We start from the raw sequence: 25,436 nt of genomic DNA on the forward strand, positions 1-25,436 counted from the left end.
ACTTGAATGTAATTGTGTCCTGTTATATATATATGTATACAAGCACATGATTCTATACTTGTACTATTTCAAAGAACTTATAAAGAATAAAACGTTTATATGAGCAGTCATTAGCTTAATTAGGTGAGCAATTATATCGAGCGGAAATACGTAGTTTTGAATAAGTCGCACAAGGGCTTAGCTTTACTATCCAATAAGCAGCCTGACTATAGTATATACTATTTGGATTACACATAAAATAGACACAGGAGCAATCCTTGCTCTAATTTTTTTATCTATTTTTTTCTCAATATAAAGATTAAGTCATATCTTGCTTAATTTGCCACACATATTTATCATGGTACGCATGTCGTTTGTTTTCCAATTTAGGCCCAGGACTGATTTTTTTTAGTCTACAAAAAGTGTTATACAGTGAAATCTGTCTAAACCGAATCCTGAATTAACGGAAAACCTGTCTACAGCAGTAAAACCTGTCTAAACCGAACCCTGAATAAACGGAAAACCTGTCTACACCAGACAACCTGTGAAGTCCCACTGTGCCGGTTTAAATGTGTTTTGAACCTGTCCAAACCGACTGAATTCTACTGTCCGAAAGGGGTTCGGTTTAGAGCGGTTTTACTGTATTATGCATTATGCAATGCAAGTTAACAAAATAAATATGCATTTATACTTGTACTATAGAAGATGTCTTCAGGAAGTGAAAGTACATGATAGAGTCTTCCGAATTTTGTACATATTTAAATTTTATTGTCGTTTAAAAGTCTAACATTTCTTGAATTACTACGCCATGCAATACCGACAACAACAATTTCTTCTGAAGACCGAATTGCCACTTCGCTATTTACTGCATAGTACTACATTAAAAACATAAAGACTGCAAAAAGTGATAATCATCGACACACTACAAAGGATACTAGACCACAAGCTTGATAAACTATTTGATAAACTTATTGTTTGAAGAATTAGATACTTTAGTTTTTTTTTAACCACGGATCTAAATGTCTTTTATGGCAACTTCTGATTTAACATTTATTTTTTATCTATGCATTTTCCTCGGTCAAATGTTCCTTCTGTATTTCTCAACATTATTTTTTGTTATACTGTTTTTTTTTAATTACTTACTAGGCGCCAATCCCAATAATATTTTTATAGATTTGTGTTCTTTTGTCCAAAGTTTGTTTTGATTAGACAGGCTATTAAATCTCTTGGGTGAAAATCGAACTTATCCCTAAGACTCTTGCTGATGGTAGTTATTTCTCGTATTTGCGTTTACCATCCATATCATACACACTCTTTGACGAAATATGAATCTTTCTCAAAGAACTCGATCTGCAGTTGTTACTGTGCCTTTTCCCCATATGTGCGTTCACTATATATTGGTAACGACGTGTGAAACTCGAACCCACCCAAAGGATCTGGGTCGTTAGTGTGTTTTTACCAGTCATGCGATGCGTATACTCGGTTGAATACATGAACTTTCCCAAAGCTGTTTAGAGTCTGGAACATTTCATTAACATTTATACATTGAACAAAATTAGCACGACGATATATAAATTATTAACGATTTTGAGTTAATAGTTTCAAAACCGGGTAATAACAATTACATCATTATTTATTAAAATCCAATTACATAAGCTGTCATAACCTAAGATTTTGATATTGAGGTTCAATATGTTAAATGATCATTAAAATTTGATATAATCTGACAATTTCCATGATCATTTTCCAATGTATTGTTATCCCTTTTTCCTCCAGTTGCAAATCCAAGGCTTCCCAGGGGTTATAACCCCCTTTGCTGGCAAATATGAGAAAATAATAGCCTAGAACCATTTTTTTAAATCCCTCTGAAATCCCCTTTTCAAAATCTCTCGAATCGCCTCCTGCTTTCTCAAAACCCTTTATTATTTTGTTCAACTGAAGCGTATTTGAGATTCTTAAATTGTCTGTTTTGTTAGAATATAATTTTTTTGGCGGACCGGGTGTAACGTATCCAACCCTACGAAAAAAAATTAAGAAATTGGATACCGATATTTGATTGATTCAAGGTTTAACCAATCAGATCCTGTATAGTGTTGGATCGACATAACGTGGCATTTTTATTTAATGTGCAAGCTCACAGTAGAAGCAATTCGCAACATGGCACCAGACTCGACACCGAGCTAACCCGTCGTTTCAGATGCCCCCTGTTTGGCGGAGTAGCAGGGACTTTTGATTTTGAGTCTTTGGTTGAATGTCGACCCACACTTGAGGAGAACATGCTACCTAGGGGCGGTTACCTTACTAAAACATTCATTAGCCGTATGAAGTTGGTTACGTATTCGCCATTCTTTTAATTTGATATTAATTTTATTTGATTTTCGTTCAATTGACACACGACCAATTATCATTGGAATTTGACCGGTCCGGTTCTAAATTTATAGTTAAACCGGTTGAAGTTTTTACCATTACTTTTTTTATTAGCTCCTCGCTTCGCGCCATAATTCTTAGAAGAGTAATCAAGGGAACCAAGGTTATAGGGGTAATCAAAAGAATGTAATCCAGGGACAAAGACCAGACATGGAAAACAGACATACACAACAAAGAACACAAAGTAACTAAAATCATACATACAAAGTAACAAAAGCAAATGAGCAACTCGGACTCCACTAAAAACTGGGAGCATGGACCAAGTGCACGGGTATGGTAAGCGTCCTCTGTTTTTCTAGAAACACCCGCCGAGTTGCTCATAAAAGTCAAGTCCGGGGTAGACAAACGAGGAAAGGAAAACTATGGAAGAGTTGTTGTTCTTTATTTCTAGTGGTATCCAAGTAAATGTTTTAGCGTCACCTGGTGGATAGAACTACTTTGATTCGCGTATGACTACAATTTCGGCAATTTTTTCAAGAAATTCTCTTTTCTGCATCCGAGGTTATTTAGCGGAAATACCCGAGTAGTTCCGATTGTATTAACTCAATTCTAGAGAAAGCGTTACAATTCAGTCACAAGGCGTAACTGGTGCAATAGAGCGACGCATTGCTTAAACCCCAATTAGACTGAATATTTTATTTGCGCCAGTTACAAGTGACTTTATTTTTAATACACGTCTTGTTTGCCAATACTATCTGTTACAAAATAATTTACCTCTGATTTTGAGCAAGATAAGTCATTTGATGTTAAAGGTTAAAACACTGAAATCGCATTTACCCATGAAACAGAATATTTGGACATCTTAAAGTCGTCCTAAAAGCACTATACATGTTTCTTTACTATAAACCTGCAATTACTTTACAGGTCTGTTCTATCCTACAGGACTTTATATAACTAGTACCGGTAATATAAATTCCCTGGTTCTACATTGAGGCTTGCAGTTTTTATGAGAACAAATCGTTAAAACTATACTTGAAACTTTGTATATCTGCTTTTACCTAATAATTATACCTCGAAAATAGCGCAAATGATATAGCTAGTCTTTTGCGCAAAGTATATGCAACTTGATAACGCAAAAACATATGACGCCCTCATAAAGTTTGGACCAGCAAATTAGTCGGCACCCTATAGTCTTTTTTTTAACGATGCCATCGTTTTCACCACCTTGATCATTGCGACCGGAACTTCGGACGATCACTTCTGTAAATGAATTTTAAAAATGAAACTGCTTTCATTGATAAAGTTACCATTATCATATTCGTGGCGGTGCTGACTTTGTTTGCGGTTATCATGTGAAGTGCATGGTTAAGGTAGCATAATGTGTACTACTAAAGTTGGATTTCAATGCTCAATATCATGTAAAGTGTACCCTTTCAATCTCCAAATGTATGTGTGTGTGTGTGTGTGTGTGTGTGTTTTCATTCTTCTTTAGGCCACCAGAAGCTCTGCGTGTACAAATGTATAAAGCGTCAAATCTTGCTTTGGATTTCTTGGCATTTCCTTTTACTTTAAATATGCCTTGAAAAACTGATATACTTAAAATAACATAATTATTCTTCCATTAATTTGCACCTAACTAAATAAAATTCCAAATGCTTACTTTAAGAACTGATGCAAATGTATTTACATTGACAGATTTTAAGTACGACTGTTGGCTTGTATTCGTGTAACATGCTAAAAAACATTGTCAGCATATCAACTTTTGATATATTGAAACGGTATGGACCTTTACAACTAGTCGGACATTTCCGCTACACTAATACAAGAGAATAATCTTTTTTACCGGAAATGCACCATGTTTCGCGACTTGCAGGAATGGGATAAATAAATGTTTTAAGCGGCATAAAACGGAAGTCTACGCTTAATGAGGACATGTTGTATGAATACTTCTAGAGAAAAGTCAATAAATCATTGAGCTGCTTCACTTCCACCTCAGATTCAGACTCTGTTCTTAGAAATACGATATGTAAATTCTACAATTTAAAATGATAATTTCTATAGGCATTTGATCACAGGTATTGGAAAATTTTAATCCATAATATAGATTAGTTTTCCGTCATTAAGAGAATTGCCAACTTCCGCGTGTATATGTTTCATTGAACATGGCAATCGTCGCAATTAAGACAGGGGTGGAGAGGGCGGATTTAAATGTAATCAATACAGTACAAAGGGGTTTGAAGAATTTAGCAGTGGCGGATCCGAGAGAGGGTGCGGGTTGTTGGCACCTCTCTTTTTTATTGGAAAATTTGTCACTTTCATGTTTAAATTTACAAAAATGGTAAATAATGTCCTAGCAAGCCCCTTTTCCGTGGAACCCTGTCTGGCAACCCTCCTTTTCAAAGTGTCTGGATTCGTCGCTGTTAAGGATTAATGCTTAGGATTTAGGAACGGGTTAAGGAGGAACCAAAAATATAGTTTATTTTCAAAACTGGGGACCAAATCTACATTGAATCTACTGAGTTATACTCGTGGACACCCCTATTTCATCAATGGCGGATACATAGGGGTGGCAGCCCCTTTTCATCGGAAAATTTATCATTTTCATGTGTAAAATTGACAAAAAATGGCAAATAATGTCCTAGCATCCTCCTTTTTCTGAGGAATCTCGGCTGGCACCCCTGTTTGGATCCGGCCCTCTTCATTGTGTCGATTACTTAACAGTCCCCTTAAATATGGATAAAAACGTTATTTCTAGTTGCTTAGACATGCATTTAGAAATGAAATAATGCTGAAAAAACTTTTTCTATCAAATATAGCCCGGATTAATTCCTTGTGATCGAGGCTCTAGAAGAGAGATCTAACTGTGGTGAAATCCATCCATTCAGCTTGACGGTCTTCGTTAATTTTTCAACTTGACATGCAGTCATGACCTGGTCTCATTAAAAATCTCAAATTTAGTTGTCTTCAAACTATTACTCAACTCAAATGTCGGCCAATCAGGTTGTTTGGCTATAATGATAAATTGGGGGGATATTCTGGGATTTGAGGAAAAAATTATTTTATAGTGTATTTTGATTAAAAGTTCATTTTAAAAGGCAAAGATGTACTAATTTCTGTATAGTTTTTCCCCATAAACGTGCAACTCTTCAAATGCATACCGGTTGTCTGGAAGCGATTTTCCCTCACAATTGAGTACACATACATGCCTTCCCGCAATTGGTCAGTATTTATATGGTAGGTTCGAAATTCGGTGTAGCTAGATTTTCATGTTCAAAAGCCTTTACTTGTATATACATACATGTTCAATGACTAATTTAGCACGAACACACATACAAACCGTGATATAATATAATTATAAACATTCATTCTTAATATATTACATGTACATGCATCATGTTAATGTATCGAGTCCGTTATTTTTCAAACAGTCGAACATCAACCAATATTTTGTTAAAATGGAAACCCGTAGAAAGATAGGAATCCGTATCTCTTTTACGCATTTGAAACAGCTTTAGGTGTGAACTGTCCATAATTTAGTATAACCTATAAAATTCCAATACTCGTCTGTGATATATTGGTACTGTGACAAACGAAGTATGCCTACATGTATGATACCCCTTTCCTCCACCCCCCCCTAAAAAAAATACCGTAATATATCTTACCTGGTTTTAGCATTGTTTAATACCCGCCTTCACGTCCTTCCGTCCTAAAGATCATTATATTGTTATTTATAACTGAACGGGAAAACTTCTTTATGATATCGGGAATAATTGTATTAATTGTCATGGCAACCTACTTAATTGCCGTAGTCTTTTTCACGCGTTTGGAATTGGAATTATTAACAAATATCAGGTAAAAATTGTCTTGTCTTGGCAGCAATGCAGTATAAATGCCACCGGGGTATGTCATAATCTGTCGGCATTCATTATCTGAAGTGAAATTATGATTGAAACCGGCAGAAAATGCCATTCTGTAGAATATCCAGAAGGGACCCGATCCGGTGCCCTATTTTTTCCCCTCAAGCAAAATATATTAGTTTTTGTTAACAATTCAAAATTACGAATTTGCTCAATTTTTTCATTGAACTATTTTATTGCTTTCTGGGAATTTTAATGAATAAAACATATAAAATACAAAAATTTATTTTTTTCTTTCAATTGCATAAGAGGTGCGCCGCTCCCCTTGGGTCAGCCTTTAAATATTGTGGCCCTATACCTTCCCGAGGGCTGTTGCTTCTGTGAGCTACAGCTGTATAGTACATTTTAAAATAAATTTCCAGTTCAGCATGTTGGCCAGTTTAATACATTGCAGAGTTTGTCATCAATCAAACGATCTCATCCGGACTGAACTCTAATGACATCCCGTCGTACCATTGAAGGAATTTAAAATAAAACAAAGGTTTTTAAAAGGGTTACGTGCCCTAGATGTAAAAGGCAGGTTTGTGAGGCACCGAGTAACAAACTTAGTGTATATTTTTCTATATTTATTCGTCCTGTAGACTGTGTTTGTGAACACATAAGCAAACCAAAGTATCACAAGTGCCAAACACACAACAAAAACACCAATTCCTGGTACTTTGAACTATATAATTGACTTTGAAAATCCGTGAATGAGTGTTATTCAAATTCGTAATGGCGGATGTCAACAAACACAAAGACCAAATACAAAGACACCTGCCAGTCCATTTCGGTACAAGCTTCACCAAGAGTGTCACATATACTGAAGTATTAAATGAACTAAAAACAATAGTGGACGATAAGTCGATTCAATCGATACAAATAACTGAAAAGATTAAAAAGGGATGTATAGTCACCGTTCTTGGCCCCAACACAAAACATATACTTCTCACTAGAGGAGTAAACTTGAAAATCAAACGTATAAGATTTGTAGACGTAGAGAAAGAAGTAACAAATGCAAAGATAAAAGATGCCCCCGTCCACTACGGATTTTCATAGTCAATTTTATATTGTAGGCCAAATATTCTAGGAAATTATTACAAGATCTAACACAAGATTCTGTATTAATTGTGATACATATTTTGTACACTAATAAGCATTAAAAAATTACCATCAATACCATTACGTAACAATTTCTGCCACATGCACCCTATTTACAAAATCGAAAGCTTTTCGATATTCTACGAACTTTAAGGTGCAATACATTTTTTTCGTCTAAACAAACACAGATCGCTAAGACATTTCGAGTTGAAAATATGGTCAACAGCATCATACCCCTTCCTAAATCCAGCTAGCTCTACACATAACAAGCCGAGAACACAGGTACTTTGGGTCGGGATGTGTGTGTGTGTGTGTGTTTTTTTTTTGTTAAAAAGAAAAAAAAACCGAAATCATATGTTATAACATAATTTATTGCACTTACACTATCCAAATGGAGTTTTCTGATATTAGGGGTCGACTGGTATCCGGAATCTCACATGGACAGTACTAGTCATACTTTGATCATGACTAGGCACCATTCCGGTCAAGATTTTGGTTTCCACCAATGATTCTTTAGAATGAACTTTACATCAACTGATAGACAATAAAATCGTCCATTAGAATACAAAACATGTATGTAAATGGTTCTTGACTGGACCTTTTTTTAAGTCTGAGTTATTCATATTCTGATAGGGCATCCTTCCGGTAAATATTGTGTTTTTAACCCCAATTATTCTGTTATAATTATTTTATATCATGTATCTGAAAGGAAATCAAATTCGCTTATAGAACGTATAAATGGTTATTGACCATTACCGGTTTAAATTTGTATACCTTAATGATATGTTTTTTATTATAATGTTGACATGAGTAGAATGATCTTGTCAAAACCTTTCAGAATCCAATTAGATTTTAACCTAACTATAGCACTTTTTACGATAAGATACATGTATGAGTAATATTTGAAAAAAAAAAATGGTGTTTTCAACCCTTCCGTGTCTTAGATTCTTCCTTTTCTTTTCGGAATACCTTCAGGGTAGTCGATTCGTCGGACTTATTGAACGGCATGGCCAGTTTACGTGAGCAAATAGCCAAACTTTCTTCAACTTTACCAGAATTTAAGGATCCAGAAGACTATTTTCAAGATGGTAAGTGCATAGGTTAAAAACTTTTACTCATACAAGAGTTCGAAATCGAGGTTTGAACGAATCTAGGACAGAAAAAATACGTACAACTTCAATTTGTGTTATGTCACACGTCGAATCTCGTCTCCTGTTTCTTATTTGCATTCTTATATGTTAGGTTAGGTTCAGAACGATAATCTGGGGTAGTACCCATCAAGCATACTTTATGATTTTCCAGCTGAAATCAGGCATTCCCATCTTGAATGTTGTATATTGATTTGAATAATTTTGTCCAGTTCAACCTAATCTCAAATTTGGATTTTTTTGTAATGAAGAACAGGGTCCTGCACTTCAGTGTTCTAGGATTTTTCAGAAGTTGAGGTTTCCTTGGAAAAAATCATATAAAATCAACTTTCCCACAGTCAATGGCTGTTTTCATGACAAAATAAATCCTTACAGCATATGAAGTTTTCAACTTGCCATGGGAAAGTGTAACTAAGTACATAACTTTCCCTGACCCAAATTTCACTTGCCCCGGGTAACAGGAAATAGGAATCCTTGAACACTGCACTTGTGTATCAATGTTGGGTCAAGAGGTGTTTACTAACATTTTCAAATCAGCCCAATATCATATGGTACATGTATATTCTTTTTATACATGTGAGTTTGCCATTGTGATTTACTGCACTCCCTAAAAATTCATGTATGTATTCAAAATTAGATTCATGTTTTAATTTTGATTTTCAACCTACAATAATATAAACAGAACAGTTATGTACATGAAGGAGACATTCCGCACTAAAATCAGATGATAATTATATGCACACATGACCAAGAATTTCGCCATTGCACCATGAGATAATCCAAATTAAGGGTTTTGCATGTTGAAACCTTGTAAGTGCAACTCCTCCTAAACCACTCAAGGGATTTTGAAGAAATTTTACATTGAGTGGGGGGGGAGGGGGGTATTCTCTTAGTGAGCTTGTTCACAGTACATCTAGTTTGATTATGATTTTTTTCTACTGTACATTTAATTTGACAAATACTGTCAAATTAACGGGTTCAAGTTTTGAAGACAGATTTCCAAATCCTTGTGTTTATTTACTACACTGTCATATCATGTATTGATGTATTCTTTGAAATAAAAATGTTTATACTTAGTTTTGAAGAACCTTGTGTATAAACAAATTTTGAAATGACATGTTAGTCAACTCAGGATGTGAGTTTTTTTAAGGAGGTAGACCTATGGTAAGGGAAATAACTGTTGAAATCATTTATATGTTTGTATCATATTCAATTTCACCAAAACCTACCAAGCACTAATTTGAAACAGAATTAAATCAATCCAAGTTACTTTGATGCTTACATGAGATTGATGTAAAATGCTTATTACAAACATTAAGATGATTTGTAAGAGTTATGCCCCTTAGCCTAGGTCTACCTCCTTAGTCTGTTTTTTTTTTCACATTTTCTGGAATTTCAAAAGTTTTGTTTGCAATAGTCATAAGAAATACTATTCCTTTAAACAGTGATGTTTCTGGAAATTTTGTCGCAGCAATTTTGAAGAATTGTTACATTTTTGGAATATTTTTTATTTACCTCATGGTATGCAATAAATGTAAAGAACCACTTGCACAAGTTAAGACAGTAACATAGTAAATCCCAAACTGTTTATTTATATGGTGTTGATTTGGTTGTAATGTCTTAAATAACCAATGATGATTTTGAGAAGTTGGCAAGTATGTTTCTCACACTTTTGTCTGAATATTTTACCTCATTTAGCATGAAGAATTGAAATTTTGAATCTGTACTTTTCTTTGTGTCACACAGTCCATACAATTCAAAATTAATATCATCAATAGTTGTTGAACTGACGTTGAGTATAGTTTTACAAAAATCTTAACAATTTTCTCTTTCAGATACAACAGCAAGACTTGCAGAAAAAGGAGAGGAAGAACAGGATGATCTCCCCGTACAGAGTAGTAGTCTGAGAAAGAAAGCTGCAGTGTTACTGGATGATGAAGATCAGAAGTATGCTGGGAAAAGGATATCCAGAAAGAAGCTTGACCAGTTTTCAGGAATTGGTAGGGTTTAGGGAATAAAATAAGGCTTTTGTACACTTTGGTTTAACTCTTTCAGTTTCAAATTTACAAGAAAATGTGTAACATTTATGGTTTGTGGTTTTGACTTGAATCAGTTGTATTGGATTTATCATCCTAACACATTGGCATATTTTTCAAAAGATACTAAAAGGCGATTCTTTGGGTTTAATATCAATCAGTGTTAGGCCACATCAACTTAAATTGTTGATTCTCATTCTCAATTTTGATTTTGTTTATGGTTGTTCAAATTTCCAGATTTCTTTTATGTCTGTATCTGTCACAACTCTATTTATACACAATACTCAAAAAATGAGTAACGTTAGGTATGTTTACAGAATATCTTGATATTTTTCGGCAGATATCAGGATGGTTTTCATTGTTAGTCGCATTATAAAGGGAATTAAAGAGATAAAGCCTTGGTATGGCACAAACATTACCGAAAGAACACATTTACAGGATTTCTTTAACAAATTTGTTAGCGGGAATAAGATTTTACAAATCTTGGAAAAATAAAAAATAAAAAATAAAGTCCTCCTACCCACCCCATGCTTTTAGTTACTGGTGGATGAAAATCTTCAAATTAATTTGATGTGGCCTTGTAAACATATAGAAGAAGTTTACATTTTTTTGGCAATGAACAGCTATAATTAAAAAAAGTAAAGTATCTTTCTGACATGTATGATGATTTATTTTTTGGCTGGCTGGATTGCACTCATGCAATGGTGAATGTTGGTTGGGCAGGTTGATGGGTGTTGGAAATATTTTTGTACCATTTTTCTCAGCAACAATAAATCACCTTCACTGGATATTTGGTACGCAACTTCCATATGGGGTACCATATCATGGGATGTGATTTCTGGTCTTTCACACTTCTACTTCCTGTTTACCAACTTTACGACAACCTGGCTATTTTTGTCTTGACCGATTTTTGCTAGATTATTTTCATCCTTTTGGAAGTAGCTTGCAACAATAATGATTGTAACCTGCTTAGAAGTTTTACCCTGCTCCCATTTCCACTGTTCATTGTTCATTTTAGAAATTAATGAGGTAGACCTAGGGTAAGGGACACAACTCTTACAAATCATTGGAACATTTGTATTCAGCATTTGACATCAGTCTCATGTAAGCAACAGAGTAACTTGGACTGATTTCATTCTGTTTCAAAGGAAAGCTTGAAAGGCTTTGGTAAAAATGAATATGATACAAACGTATCACTGATTTCAAGAGTTATTTCCTTTACCCTAGGTCTACCTCCTTAAGTTAAATTCTGATAGAAGTTAGTTATGGAAATAGGTTCTTTCCATATTTTTCTGATCTGGTACATTTTTTACAAGCTAAGAATTAAAACAATATTCATTTGTTAAAAACAAAAACATTGAGAAGGTGGATGATCAAACCGGATAATTATATTGTGTCCTCATCACATCATGAACGACTACATTGATGTAAGAAGAAACAAATTTACAGTTTATTTTTGTTTTCATTATGTTCATAGAAAATGGTCAGTTTGAAGAAGAGGACTATGCAGAAAATGATGATTCGTTAGATGAAGTTAGTGAAGACAATAGAGATCACTCCAGTGATGATCTTGAACTGGCAGGTGATAATTCTGATGGAGAAGATGAAGAAGATTTAGAAGCCTTCCAGTCTAATTTTAAAGCAGCTACCTTAAATGACAGCAAACATGAGTTTAGGTAAAACTTATATTTTTTTATCAGTCTGTACATCCATGAGTGTAGGATAACTTGAGAAAACTTACTTGGATTTTTTTATTAGTGTTTGGTAGATTTTAAGTCTTTGTGGCATGTTACTCTTTGTTTTTCAAATTAGTTATTTTATTTTTCATTCCAGAGTTATGATGTTTAAGGAGTGTAAGGGACATAATGCATAAAGTCGGGGATATGTTTGTATCATATTTGATTTCATCAAAGCCTTTCAAGCTTTTGTTTGAAGCAGAATAAAATGAATTCAAGTTAATTAGATGCTTACATAAGATTGATGTAAAATGCTGAATACAAACGTTTCAATGATTTTTAAGAGTTGTGTCCCTTAAGTCTTTGTAAGAATCAGGAAAAGTGGAAAATATCAAAAACGTGCAAGTAAAAACCTATCAATGAGACGACTTTGAAGGTACTTTAATTCGTGGATACCAATTTTCATGGATCTGGAAAGAAACACAAGTTTCTGGGTTTCTGAATTCGTGGTTTTAAAGTTTAGAGTAATCACATCAACAGGAATCTCTTATTTGATGGAAACCAAATTTTGTGGTTTGGTCTACCCACGAAAACCACCAAAATTAGTACCCCACGAACAATGATGCTTCACAGTATATAATTTCACTGAAAGAAGTCTGCCTAATAAATTGAATACTATTTGATCCCTGCATCATAGGATATAATTGGAAATTTCTCTTTGAATGTTAGAAAATTGAGGTTTTGGACAGAGTTATTTACCCTTGAAATGTCCATTTGCAGTGCATAGTGCATTTCAATGAAAGTGTACCTCAAGTCTTATCGAAGTGATATGGAAAATCTTGTCTTTATTTCTTGATTCTGAAGGTACATGTAGTCAAATTACACAGTAGGTGAGTGATTTCATATATACCATGTTTTACTCACTGCGTGATTGTTACAGAAACTGACATTGAAAAATGCAAAAATTGTTGGTCAGGCATATCTTATTCTTAGGAGCTGCTGCTTATTTGAAATGTCAATGAAATAACAATAAAATTTTAAGCTTTTCAATCTCTGTACTGGGAGTTATGCCCCTTTTTAAATTGAAATTTTTTTTTTGCCGAACATAATCAGCAGGAAAGATGAAAAAATTGTTTGTAATTTTCTTTTAAAAAATTTTTATTTAGTTTTACATTTTACAAATTTTGCTTTTAGTTTTACTGATGATGGTGACTATGATAAATATGCTGATGACAGCAATGAAGATGATGATGAAAGTATGGACAGTGGTGATGAAAATGAAAATGAAGACAAAGATGATAAGCATGATGATTACATGGATGATAACGGAGATGATGACGGTGGTGTTAAAAGTTTTTCTACCTCAAGTGCTAAAGAGGAGGTTCAGAGAGGGGAGTCTGCTAAACAACAACTAGGTAGGTATTTGTTGCTAAAGTAAATATTGCAAACTTTGGGAATTATGCAATTTCTTTAATTGCAAAAAAATTGAAAGTGGCATTCTTATATTTTGGAAAGCTTATGAATGTAACAGAATTAGGCCTATTAAAATATCCTAGATGCTTATTCCCTCTGGGCCCAATTTTTTCACCCTCTACAATTTCATTTTGCCTAATTTAGGTCAATTTCTTTTAAATTGAACTCTTTTCACTTTATTTGATAAAAAAAATTAAAAAATAAAATTTGCCTTTCGGCCCCTAATTTTGAAAAATGTTGGATGAGATTCTAGGAATTTTTATTTATAATGGTCTTAGAAAAAATGCATTTTGGAGCAGGATGCCAAATTGAGAATGTTGCCTACTTTAGCCTGAGTATAATGCCTGATGGAGATATTTAAATATGTACTATTGTGAAAACTGTATAAACCCCCTTTTGGTTGAAAAAAATGGTTGTTTAGACAGTTGTTCAGTTTAGACAGGTGTTCTGTTTAGACAGGTGTTCAGTTTAGACAGATGTTCTGTTTAGACAGGTATTCAGTTAAGACAAGTGTTCTGTTTAGACAGGTGTTTAGTTTAGACAGATGTTCAGTTTAGACAGGTGTTCAGTTTACCAAGGTTCAAAATATATTTAACCTGATATAAAATGACTTGAAAAAGTGTCTGGTTAAGTCATGTTTTCAGATTATTCAGTGTCTGGTTAAGACAGGTTTTCAGATTATTCAGTGTCTAGTTAAGACTGTTTTCAAGTTATTCAGGGTCTGGTTAAGACTTGTTTTCAAATTATTCATTGTCTGGTTAAGTCATGTTTTCAGGTTATCAGTGTCTGGTTAAGTCATGTTTTCAAATTATTCAGTGTTCAGTTAAGTCATGTTTTCAGGTTATTCAGTGTCTGGTTACGACATGTTTTCAGATTATTTAGGATCTGGTTAAGACAGTTTTCCAGATTAATCACTGTCTGGTTAAGACAGGTTTTCACGTTATTCAGTGTCTGTTTAAGACATGTTTTCAGATTATTCAGGGTTCAGTTTAGACATGTTTTCACATTATTCAGTGTCTGTCTAAGACAGGTGTTCAGATTATTCAGGGTTTGGTTAAGATATTTTCCATGTTATTTTCATTTGTAAAGAATACTTTAAATAAACATTTTGGTGACTGTAGATCATAGTCATAGAGACAGAATGTCCAATGATTGGGATGGTACTTAAAACTTCAATGAGTCATTCTAAACATTCATTCTATAAATTATGATTAAAATGGAATGTTTTCAGCTGGAATGTGATAAATGGCATATGACCCTCTTAAACCCAAATTGTTGAATGTCCATTATTTTTCTAGGACTATGGGACAGTTTTCTTGAGGGGAGGATTAAACTACAGAAGGTTGCTGGAATTATAAACCAGTTGCCACAGTTTGAGATGTGGAGGGAATTTGAAAAAGAAGGTGGTGATGCATTTAAACAGTCAGCTGCTGAAAGTATGTAAAATTTTGATATTGTACCTCAGTTTGTATAAAAGGGAAATTAAGGAAATCAAGATTCAAATGGTAATATAAAAAAAAAACATTTCAAGGATAATGACCAGACAAAGAAAATAGATTCGCACATCAAAGAACAAAAGATAACCAAAATAACAAACACATGGAAGCAAAAATAAATGAGCAACTCCGACTCCACTAAAAACTGGCAGCATTGACCAAATGTACTGGAAGGGTAAGTTTTATCTGCTTTTTATATCACCTTGCTCTTAAAATGTCACATCTGGGGTAGAAAAAAGGAAAAAAAACTAAATTTGACATTACATAGTTGGACAGGGTTTCAGCGCAGTTAAGACTTTCATGCTAAATACAATAGTATTTCTGATGAAGGTTTTTGTTGGAGTTGCGATATGGTACTTTCATGTACTTATTTCCATAAATAAATCTATGAAACAGCGATGATAGTTTGTTTTTCTTTGTTTACTAAATTTTGACCCTGTTCTGCCAACTTGAGAATTATCCCATGATTCCACACATGGTTTCACAATTGTACATGCTGTATTTCAATCTTGTGTCAATATTGTTAGTTCTCTATTTATTTTCTGATTTCTGTTATAAATTTGATATCCACAAACTGTAAGCTCAGATTACATACACATTTCTTCACTTTTAATATAAGCTATTCTTTGAAAATGTTATATTTCCATTGAAAAAGCATGTTAACAATGAAAAGATTTTAATTATTTGAAAACTGTCGAACAATCTGTCTATGACCTTATGAACCTTTGCTTGTCAGGCAATTGGTAAATATGCTTTTTTTTCTTTAGCCCAGGCAATGTTAAAGAAGTTATTGGATAAACTTGTACAGTTACAGACTATACTGCTGTTACAGAATGCAGAAACCAGACATCTAGTAACAGGACAGTAAGTAAAGTTTTCCCTGGCAAAGAAAGTTGGTCCCAACCAACTTGCTCTTTGTTCTTCCATCTGTCCACCATTATGTAATACTCAATCCAGACATTTGTTGATAGGATAGTTAGTTGAGCTCAGTTATTTAATCAAGAATTGAAGGCCTAGATTTTCCATTGCTGGTTTTAATGTGAAATTTGCTTTTTACTTCCAGTTTATTAAACACAGTTTAGTTATGCCAAGTTTAGTTACTTTATGCCTTTAACCACTAACTATCTTTCATATCTATAATCTTTGGCTCAATACAGTGACTACCCATAAAGAAGAATTAGTGGACAGGAAATTAAGGAGGTAGACCTAGGGTAAGGGACATAGCTCTTGAAATCAATGATATGTTTGTGTTGTATTCAATTTTACCAAAGCATGTCAAGCTTTCATTTGAAAGATAATGAAATAAATCCAAGGTACTTTGATGCTTACATGAGATTGATGTAAAATGCTGAATACAATACAAATATTCCAATGATTTGTAAGAGTTGTATCCCTTATCTTATGTCTACCTCCTTATAAAAGCAGCAATAGTTTGAACAAAATTCTGGTATTTGATAATATTTTTTTTTATGTAAGGTTGAGGCATATGACTGTCAATAAAAATTACCATGACAGCTATTTCTAAGCTCATCAGAAATCTCTGATAGAATATCAGCCAAAATATATTTTGTATTGATGCCATGACACTTAAAGAGCAACAGCTGTAGATTACTCTCCAGTGATAAATATTTAACCTTTCCATGATTTACTTGACTTTTTGACCAATCAAATTACAGAAAACCAGGCAAGGTCCAATCAAATGCTGATGATGACGAGGAGATACCTAGTGACACAGATGATGAGCAGGTACCAGAAAAGAAACAAGAACCAGTCCATTTTGGTGTTAAAAGAAAGATAAAAATGGAAAATTACCCAGAATTCCTTGCTAAAAGGCACAAAGACTTCCAAACATTTAGGTAATTTTAGAATGGTTGATCAACTTCACATGATTGAATTTCATGCTTGTACTTGCACATCAATAAGTGAAAATTATCAAAACTATTAGTGTGTATAATCAAATATATTCTCAAAATAGAAATAATCTGTATTATCAGTAATGAAATGAATTTGACACATTGTTATTCTGTCTCTTTTAAACAGTGCCCCTTTCAATGTCTGAGGAAGTACACATTCTCAGCTTCATTTTGACTACTTTTAATCATAATACACACAAATAATGCACTTACAATGCATATGTCTAGGTTCAGTGTGTTTTTGGTACTACATAGGGGGGTGGCCATTTGACCCGGAAGTGGTTAGTGAGACCTGAGTTATAATTTCATTGAAATTCACTGAAAATGAATGTTTCAAGGGCAGATTACTCTAAAAACCATTCTATTGAAAAAAATTCTGAGTAAATCCAGTGATGCAGAAATCAAATAATGGTCTTTTCAAATAGAGAAAGCATCCTTGAGTGAAATTATATTGTCAGATTGGTGGGGTTTTGACAAGCATGTTTCTGATTTTTCCCATTGTGTCTGATTCTTATAAAGACTTACACTTAATAGTGCAAACATTCACATTCATTCTAATTGCATACATCACTTCCATAATATGTCAGTTCTGACATCAAGATTTAGAACCATACTATGGAAGTACTATTATTCTTGGGATACCAATGTTTGTGGTTTTCATGGGTAGGCCAATCCACTAAATTTGGTTCCCAACAAAAAGGAGATTACCTTTGATGTACAAATGTATATTCTGAAAACCTCCAAACCACTCATATGAGAATTTGTGTTTCATCCATAATCTACGGAAATTTGTATCCACGAATTAGAGTACTTTCACAGTATATATTTTGACAGAGGATCTACTTATGTAGGATTTTGATGACGCTCAATCCCCATTATTTTTAATACTGCATGACTTCTAAACAATTTAAAGAGAAACAGCCTAAGAGCATTAAGTAGCTGTCTTTGTAAGAATCATGCAAAATCTGAAAAATGTGATACACCCCAAAAAAGGCTACATATTTTTATTTTTGTAATTAAGTTTTATGGGTCTATATTATGAAATGTGTAATTATTCATTCAAATCTGCCTGCTCTTAGGAGATAATCAGCATTGAAAATCCAATAGATTCTATTGTATTTGAGTGTCGTTTACAGAGTTATCTCCCTTACTTTTGAATTCTACAGTGCATTCTATACAATTTTCATCTCCTATGAACATGGGTTATATGAAAAACCAAATGTTAATTTCTGTTTACTAAAGCATTTTAAACAAGATATCAAAAATAATATGTAGGCTTTCCAACCATGTTTTGCATGGTTCTTAGCTGGAGTGCTACTTAATTCTTGAAAACCTGGTTCCATATCTTTTTCGCACAGCTGTATCAAATTCAAATTTAATGAATTTTTATTTCAATTTGTAGGTTAACAGTTATGGCTTCCATTTTTTGTAGAAATGTCTCCTATTTCACTTCAATATTTATTTTTCTAGAAACAATACTATTCAGAAATGGTATGACAAGACCAGATTAGCTGGGGGAAAACTGAAAAGTAAATCTTTCTCCAGCTTTGATCAGTCAGCGCTGAAGCAGATAGAACAGGTAATAGGAATAATTCACTTTATTATATGGATAGCAGTGATTTATCGATTGTTCCCTGTGTAAAATTTTCGATAATTCACATTGGGAAATAAATTTGATAATTTCACTCTCAGACTTTCTCCTGCCAAAATATTATGTGAATATCAAGCAGCTGATCACAAAATTTTTAATTCATATTGAAAATATCAATAAATTATGGAGATCTTTATAATAAAGAGGATTTTCAATGGATCAATTAAGAAATTAAACTTTTGTCCTTGTAAATAATATTGCGTCGTCACAGCGTCCTTGTAAAAATACGTTTTGACCAATGAGAAATGTCATGAAGAATGGCAATCCCAGAATACAATACAGTTTCTGAATAGGTTTATTGATTATTGTGGAAAACTAATATATAATTACTGGTGCCAAGAATGCTGACAAATATGTACAAGAGAGTACATAAGGGCTGTTCAATTTAAATTTACATGGGGAGGGGGGATGCAACTTGTAATAGACCCCTCCTACCAATATAAAAAAAATGTTGCCAACCCCCACTACAAGATATTATAGATTCTTAAGGTACCACCAGAAAAAAAATAAAATATAAAAAAAGTGATCAATCTGTTAAAAAATGCACATGTAGTACTAAATTTTAGGAAATCATAGCATCAAAATTTCCCGAACCCCAGGTGTATTGAATTTTAGAGATGAAATTTCACCCCTACCAACATAATTTGATTTATCAAACATACCCCTACCAACATATAAAAAAATATTTTTTACCCCCCAACCAAGAGAAAAATAAAAAGTGGGCATCCCCCTTCCCATATAAATTTAAATGGGAGAGCCCTTAAAGATTTGCACAAGAGAAGCTAATGATTTCCTCCTTCAGATTTTAGGGGACCAGGACAGGCTGGTGAAGAGGACTCGGCTGAAACGATCAGTTTATACCATACTTGGTAAAGCAGAGGTAGAACAGATTGCAGAGACACCTAGCAATCAGGAGGAGGTAATGCCTATAGTTCATCTGAGGTCAAAATGGAGAACATTATCTTATTGCATGTGTTTTTATTTGTTTCATAAGTGCTATTCTCTATGATAATCAGGCCGTGGGTGAAACATGATGGAAAAAAACGCACAATTCTTTTCATTAAATTTTATTCAAAATGTTATTGAAATTTGTTTTTTTTTAAGTGTCAGTAATTCCATGTATAAATCATATGAAATGCGTTACAATTTCATCATTAAAGAGAGATAACTCAATTTTCCCCTATCATTCTATTGTAAAATTGAATTTTGATTTTCTCCATCCTCTGACACTTTTAAGATGAACAAACTGGCAACTCTTCTTTAAAAAGAAAAGACATTATTGCCCATAAATTACAATCAAACCTCGGTAACTCGAACTCCAAGGGACCACTGAAATATGTTCGAGTTATCAGGAGTTGGAGAAATTGAAGATTTCTGGATCTTTTTTGTTGTAGGTTCTTGTTGGACTTAATTGTTAGAAATTGCTTACTTCCTACTAAGTTTTGTTAGTTCATGGATATTTTTCATTCGCTTTTAGAAGGTTATGTTGATTTGTAGACATTACAAATGCTGTGTTTGCTTTTAAAGAATTTTCAGAGTTCCAGTGCCTTGGTCAATAATTTGTTCCATCTGATTTTCTTTGATGCTTTCATCATGCCAACTTCTGAACATTCTCAGACTTCAAAATCAGTACTTGATTAAAACTGCCTAATAAGTGATGACATAAATATTACCTGTAATTAACTAAAATGACACTTTGATTAATGAGAGGGTTTCAGTTTTTCACACCTTATTACCAAGCTGACAAAATGGCTGATGAGTTTGAGTTAATGAGGGTTATTCTCTTCGATTTATGATTCATTATCATTTTAATTTTGTATCCAGCAATTAATTATACCATGCTCCAAAGGAAGGGTTGATGTAATTTTACCTGGTGCCATATTTTTTTATTTGGTTTCGGGCTTTGGCATCAATGACTTTCTGTTTGACTAATTTATCATATTCTAAAGTTTGTGTTCTGGGGTATCTTTTGCTGGTATTAGCTCACAGTTGACATTTATTGGACTAGCTGAAAGCTAAAATATGATATAATGTTACATATTATGATAAAATACAGTGATCTCTTGAGAGCATATCATCCATTTCAATACAATGTTTTATGATACAATAGAAAAAGAAGTGTTTTTCACTTCTTAATGAAATTTTCAGGATTTTAAATTGTCTTAATGACTGTTTCCCTCAAATATAGCAAGCAATTTTAAATTTTATACATTTGTTTCCCTCAAATATAGCAGGCAATTTTAAATTTGATACATTTGTTTCCCTCAAATATAGCAGGCAATTTTAAATTTTATACATTTTTCAGATGAAAAAGAAATATTCTAAAATTTCCTCTTTTTTTTTTTCAGTCAGAGATTTTAGGTGATAACCTAAAGAGTTATGACCCAGAAATATTTGATGATAATGATTTTTATCACCAACAACTGAGAGAATTAATAGAAAGGAAAACAGCTGATGTTGATGATCCAGTGGCTTTAAGTCGGTAGGTGTTAAATGTTTAATACTCTCTGAAAAAAAACTGTATTACATTATCCTATCTGTCATTCTGTCTGTTCATAGACCAAAGAATTATGATTATTTTTTTATTGCATATTTTGATTTTAAATAAATTAAAAGGCTATTTTCACCTTGGATTCATTTCCCTGACCCATATCTGCGGGCCTGTCTGATACCTACTCCAATTTGACTCATGGGATGCTCGGTATAACCTGTTGGATCTATTCATTAGGTGGGCAAGCTTTTATTTTTTTGCGCATTATTCATAAATTAAGGTCACAATATAGTATACCCCCATTGACCAATAAAGTATTAATTATCTTTTCAAAAAAAGGAACATGGTTTAGCTAGATCCTTTGATCTCATTTTCTGCTATATAGATGACATATTGTTAAATAATCCCAGTTTCGGGGTTCAATACGTCACATCTACCCCAAAGACTTGAGATAAAGGATACTACTATACTGCTTTTTGTTATTCACAGGCAATGGTTAGAGATACAGAAGTTAAGAAATAAAGTAAAGAAGAAGATAGATACTAGAGCCAGCAAGGGAAGAAAAACAAGGTATTTTTTATGTATTGAATAGTTATTTCTGGTTCGCTTTCGTTACATCAGGCTGGGTTTCATAAAAAAATCTTAAACTGAGACTGTCCTCAAATCCTTCAGTTTGTCCTCAAATCTTTGAATTCAAGTGATTTGATATTTGAGTTGGGGAAGGTTTTGAGGAAAATCTTTATTTGAGATTTTTTTATGAAACTGGGCTCTGAGCTTGCTATTTATTTTGATACAGAAAAAATTAGTGTCAATTTCTGATGCATGACCATTGGAATTGAATTTACCCAGGTTTTGGCCTGGGTTTCATTAAGAATTTCAAATTGAGATTTTTTTATCAAATCTTCAATTTCAAGTGACTAGTTTGGTTGAATGAATTGAGCAAGGATTTGAGGAAAATCTCAATTTGAGTGTCTTTTTGAAACTTTGCCCTTGACTTACGTATACTTTACATTTACTCTTACAGAGGATTTGTTACTTCCTTCAGGTGGACCTTTCATTTAGAATGCTAAATTTTATAACCTTTTATTGTTGAAAGTAAATTTCAGCCCTGGCTTATTTTTTTTCATCAGTACAGAGAAATGTACATGTGTGAGAATAAGACTGTTACATATACTATTTTTCTGTTTATTCATGAAGGCAAAATAACACAATATTTTTTCTTATAAATAACTGCTTAAGGCCGTAATAAAAAAAATTTCTAGATTTAAACAAAATTAAGGGTGGGCAGGCAAATTTTATTTTTTATTAATTTAAGTGAAAAACGCTGTCAATTTAAAAGAAATTTACCTACATTGGGAAAATCCAAATAAAATTTTTCAGGGAAGGTGAAAAAATTAATTAGGAGGGGATGAAAACTTGTATTTGGTTTTGACCTAAGGTGGATCATACCTAATATTTCTAGTAGATAGATTTTCTCAAAGATGACCTTGAATATACTTAAAAAAAATTGCATTTCTTTGCAAGATCCTTTGTAAGAGCTTGTTAATCAACCTTGATCTATAAGTTCAAAAAAGTTATTTCTTTAAGAAGGGAAAAACTTCAGCATATGCACAACTATTAGTAGTAATTATAGGAAGAAAATACCTTTCTCTTCAGTAAGAATCAGGCAGTGGGTGAAACATCCGTCATTTTGATAGCGTAATTTGACAATTTGCACCATCAGAATCAAGGAAAAAGGACCAGGTTTTCCATATCATTTTGGCAAATTGAGTTATAATAATTTCATTGAAATGCACTGAAATGAATATTTCAAGGGCAGATAACACTAAAAAAAACTGTTAAAAACTCATTTTTCTAGCATTCTATTGAAAAATTTCTGAGCAAAGCCAGTGATGCAGAGATCAAATAATAGTCTTTTCAAACAGAGAAAGTATCTTTGAGTGATATTCCATTGTCAGATCAGTTTGTTTTTGACATGCATGTTTGTGATTTTTCCCATTTTGCCTGATTCTTACAAACACTTACACTTAATTATACTTTTAATTCATGTTGTGTATTTCAAACTACTTCTATGGCCTTTCAGGTACAATGTACATTCTAAGCTAGTGAATTTTATGGCACAAATGGACAACTGTTCATGGACGGATGATTCAAAGTAAGTAGAGGATGAATTATTATTTTTCAATTTTAAAATTAAAATTAAAATTAAATTTCGAACTCAATATCGCATACTAATTGTCTGATGAACATTGCCTTATATCATATTATTATAGTCTGGCCAGCATTGCCTAATGACTCACCTTTATAGTCTGATGGGGCATTGCCCAATATCACAAAAATATAGTCTGACAAGTATTGCACAGTATCACATCAATATAGTGTGACAAGCTTTGCCCATTGTCACACCAAAATAGTCTAACAAGCTTTGCACAATATCACATCATTATAGCTTGACGAGCATTGCCAAATATCACATAAGCAAGTCTATTATCACATCAGTATCATCTGACGAGCATTGCCTAATATCACATAAGCAAGTCTATTATCACATCAGTATCATCTGACGAGCATTGCCTAATATCACATAAGCTAGTCTATTATCACATCAGTATCATCTGACGAGCATTGCCTAATATCACATAAGCAAGTCTATTATCACATCAGTATCATCTGACGAGCATTGCCTAATATCACATAAGCAAGTCTATTATCACATCAGTATCATCTGACGAGCATTGCCTAATATCACATAAGCTAGTCTATTATCACATCAGTATCATCTGACGAGCATTGCCTAATATCACATAAGCAAGTCTATTATCACATCAGTATCATCTGACGAGCATTGCCTAATATCACATAAGCAAGTCTATTATCACATCAGTATCATCTGACGAGCATTGCCTAATATCACATAAGCAAGTCTATTATCACATCAGTATCATCTGACGAGCATTGCCTAATATCACATAAGCTAGTCTATTATCACATCAGTATCATCTGACGAGCATTGCCTAATATCACATAAGCAAGTCTATTATCACATCAGTATCATCTGACGAGCATTGCCTAATATCACATAAGCAAGTCTATTATCACATCAGTATCATCTGACGAGCATTGCCTAATATCACATAAGCAAGTCTATTATCACATCAGTATCATCTGACGAGCATTGCCTAATATCACATAAGCAAGTCTATTATCACATCAGTATCATCTGACGAGCATTGCCTAATATCAAATTGTCATTGTCTAACAAACTTTGCTTAATATAACTTTGACTTGGCTAATAAGCATTGCCGAAGATCATATGGCATATTGTGAAAATATATTTATTCGTTGATATCAGTTTATGTAGATTCCAGACAAATGGTTGGTTTGTGCATTCTTAAATTTATGATTTACATAACGGATAATATGTATTTCATTAGGAATTTAATTTTGTGGTTTGAGGCAGTCACGAAATCCATGAAAAATTTAGGTACTTTCGAAGTACATAATGAATATTAATGGCAATTTAGAGTACATGTAGTACCTTTCTCTAAATAATCAAGGAAATGCCATCCTTTTAGGTAAAAGTCTTGAGAAAAAGCCATATTTAAATACCTATCAGTGTTGAATATTTTCTTCTCTTTGCAGAGATGATTTGTACAAATCTTTGTTTGGTAAAAGATTCCAGAATTCAGCTGAGTCTGTCCAGTCAACAGAATTGATACAAGACATAAGTTAGCCGAGGTCTTAATATGTATTTAGATAATTGTGCAGTTTTAGTAAATAATAAAAATTGACAGACATTTCTTGTTTTCTTAAAACTGTCTAGAAAGAAGTGCTTTGTGACTATGAAGTTTTTATACGCCTGATTTTCTGGAAAGGGCATATAATGGTATGCTGCTGTCTATCTGTGATTCTAAATGTGCACAATAACTCCATTTTTATTGCCATCACTTGGCGTCCGTCGTCATTGTTGACAATTATACAAAACTCTTCTCCTCTGAAACTACTTAACTGATTAGAACCAAACTTGGTATAATGTTCCTCGGGGTATCCTGCATTGAACTGATGTGGGGATTTTTGATTCGATGAAAAACATGGCCACTGTTACTAAAAATAGAACATAGGGGTCAGACAGTAGTTTTTCACATACATCTCCAAAGCTGTTTAGCTAAATTCTGACAGAGTAAAAGTGTTCAGCATGATGAGATCTAT

At 33.3% G+C, this 25,436-nt stretch overlaps 1 protein-coding gene across 1 annotated transcript; it reads left to right on the forward strand.

Moving 5' to 3' along the window:
• The first annotated feature begins 8,288 nt into the window (after positions 1-8,288).
• LOC148610576 (protein AATF-like) lies at positions 8,289-25,024 on the forward strand. Its single transcript, XM_088595736.1, has 13 exons — positions 8,289-8,431; positions 10,327-10,491; positions 12,005-12,203; positions 13,398-13,618; positions 14,975-15,112; positions 15,940-16,036; positions 16,849-17,028; positions 18,556-18,664; positions 19,539-19,655; positions 21,085-21,218; positions 21,717-21,797; positions 23,311-23,382; positions 24,870-25,024. Exons 1-13 carry the CDS (start codon positions 8,350-8,352, stop codon positions 24,958-24,960), a joined length of 1,686 nt encoding a protein of 561 aa, XP_088451862.1. The 5' UTR covers positions 8,289-8,349; the 3' UTR covers positions 24,961-25,024.
• The last annotated feature ends 412 nt before the right edge of the window (positions 25,025-25,436 follow it).

Source organism: Perna viridis, chromosome 8 (assembly GCF_037379345.1).
Source record: "Perna viridis isolate PV_CMFRI_1.1 ecotype Kerala chromosome 8, ASM3737934v1, whole genome shotgun sequence".
Classification (NCBI taxonomy): domain Eukaryota; kingdom Metazoa; phylum Mollusca; class Bivalvia; order Mytilida; family Mytilidae; genus Perna; species Perna viridis.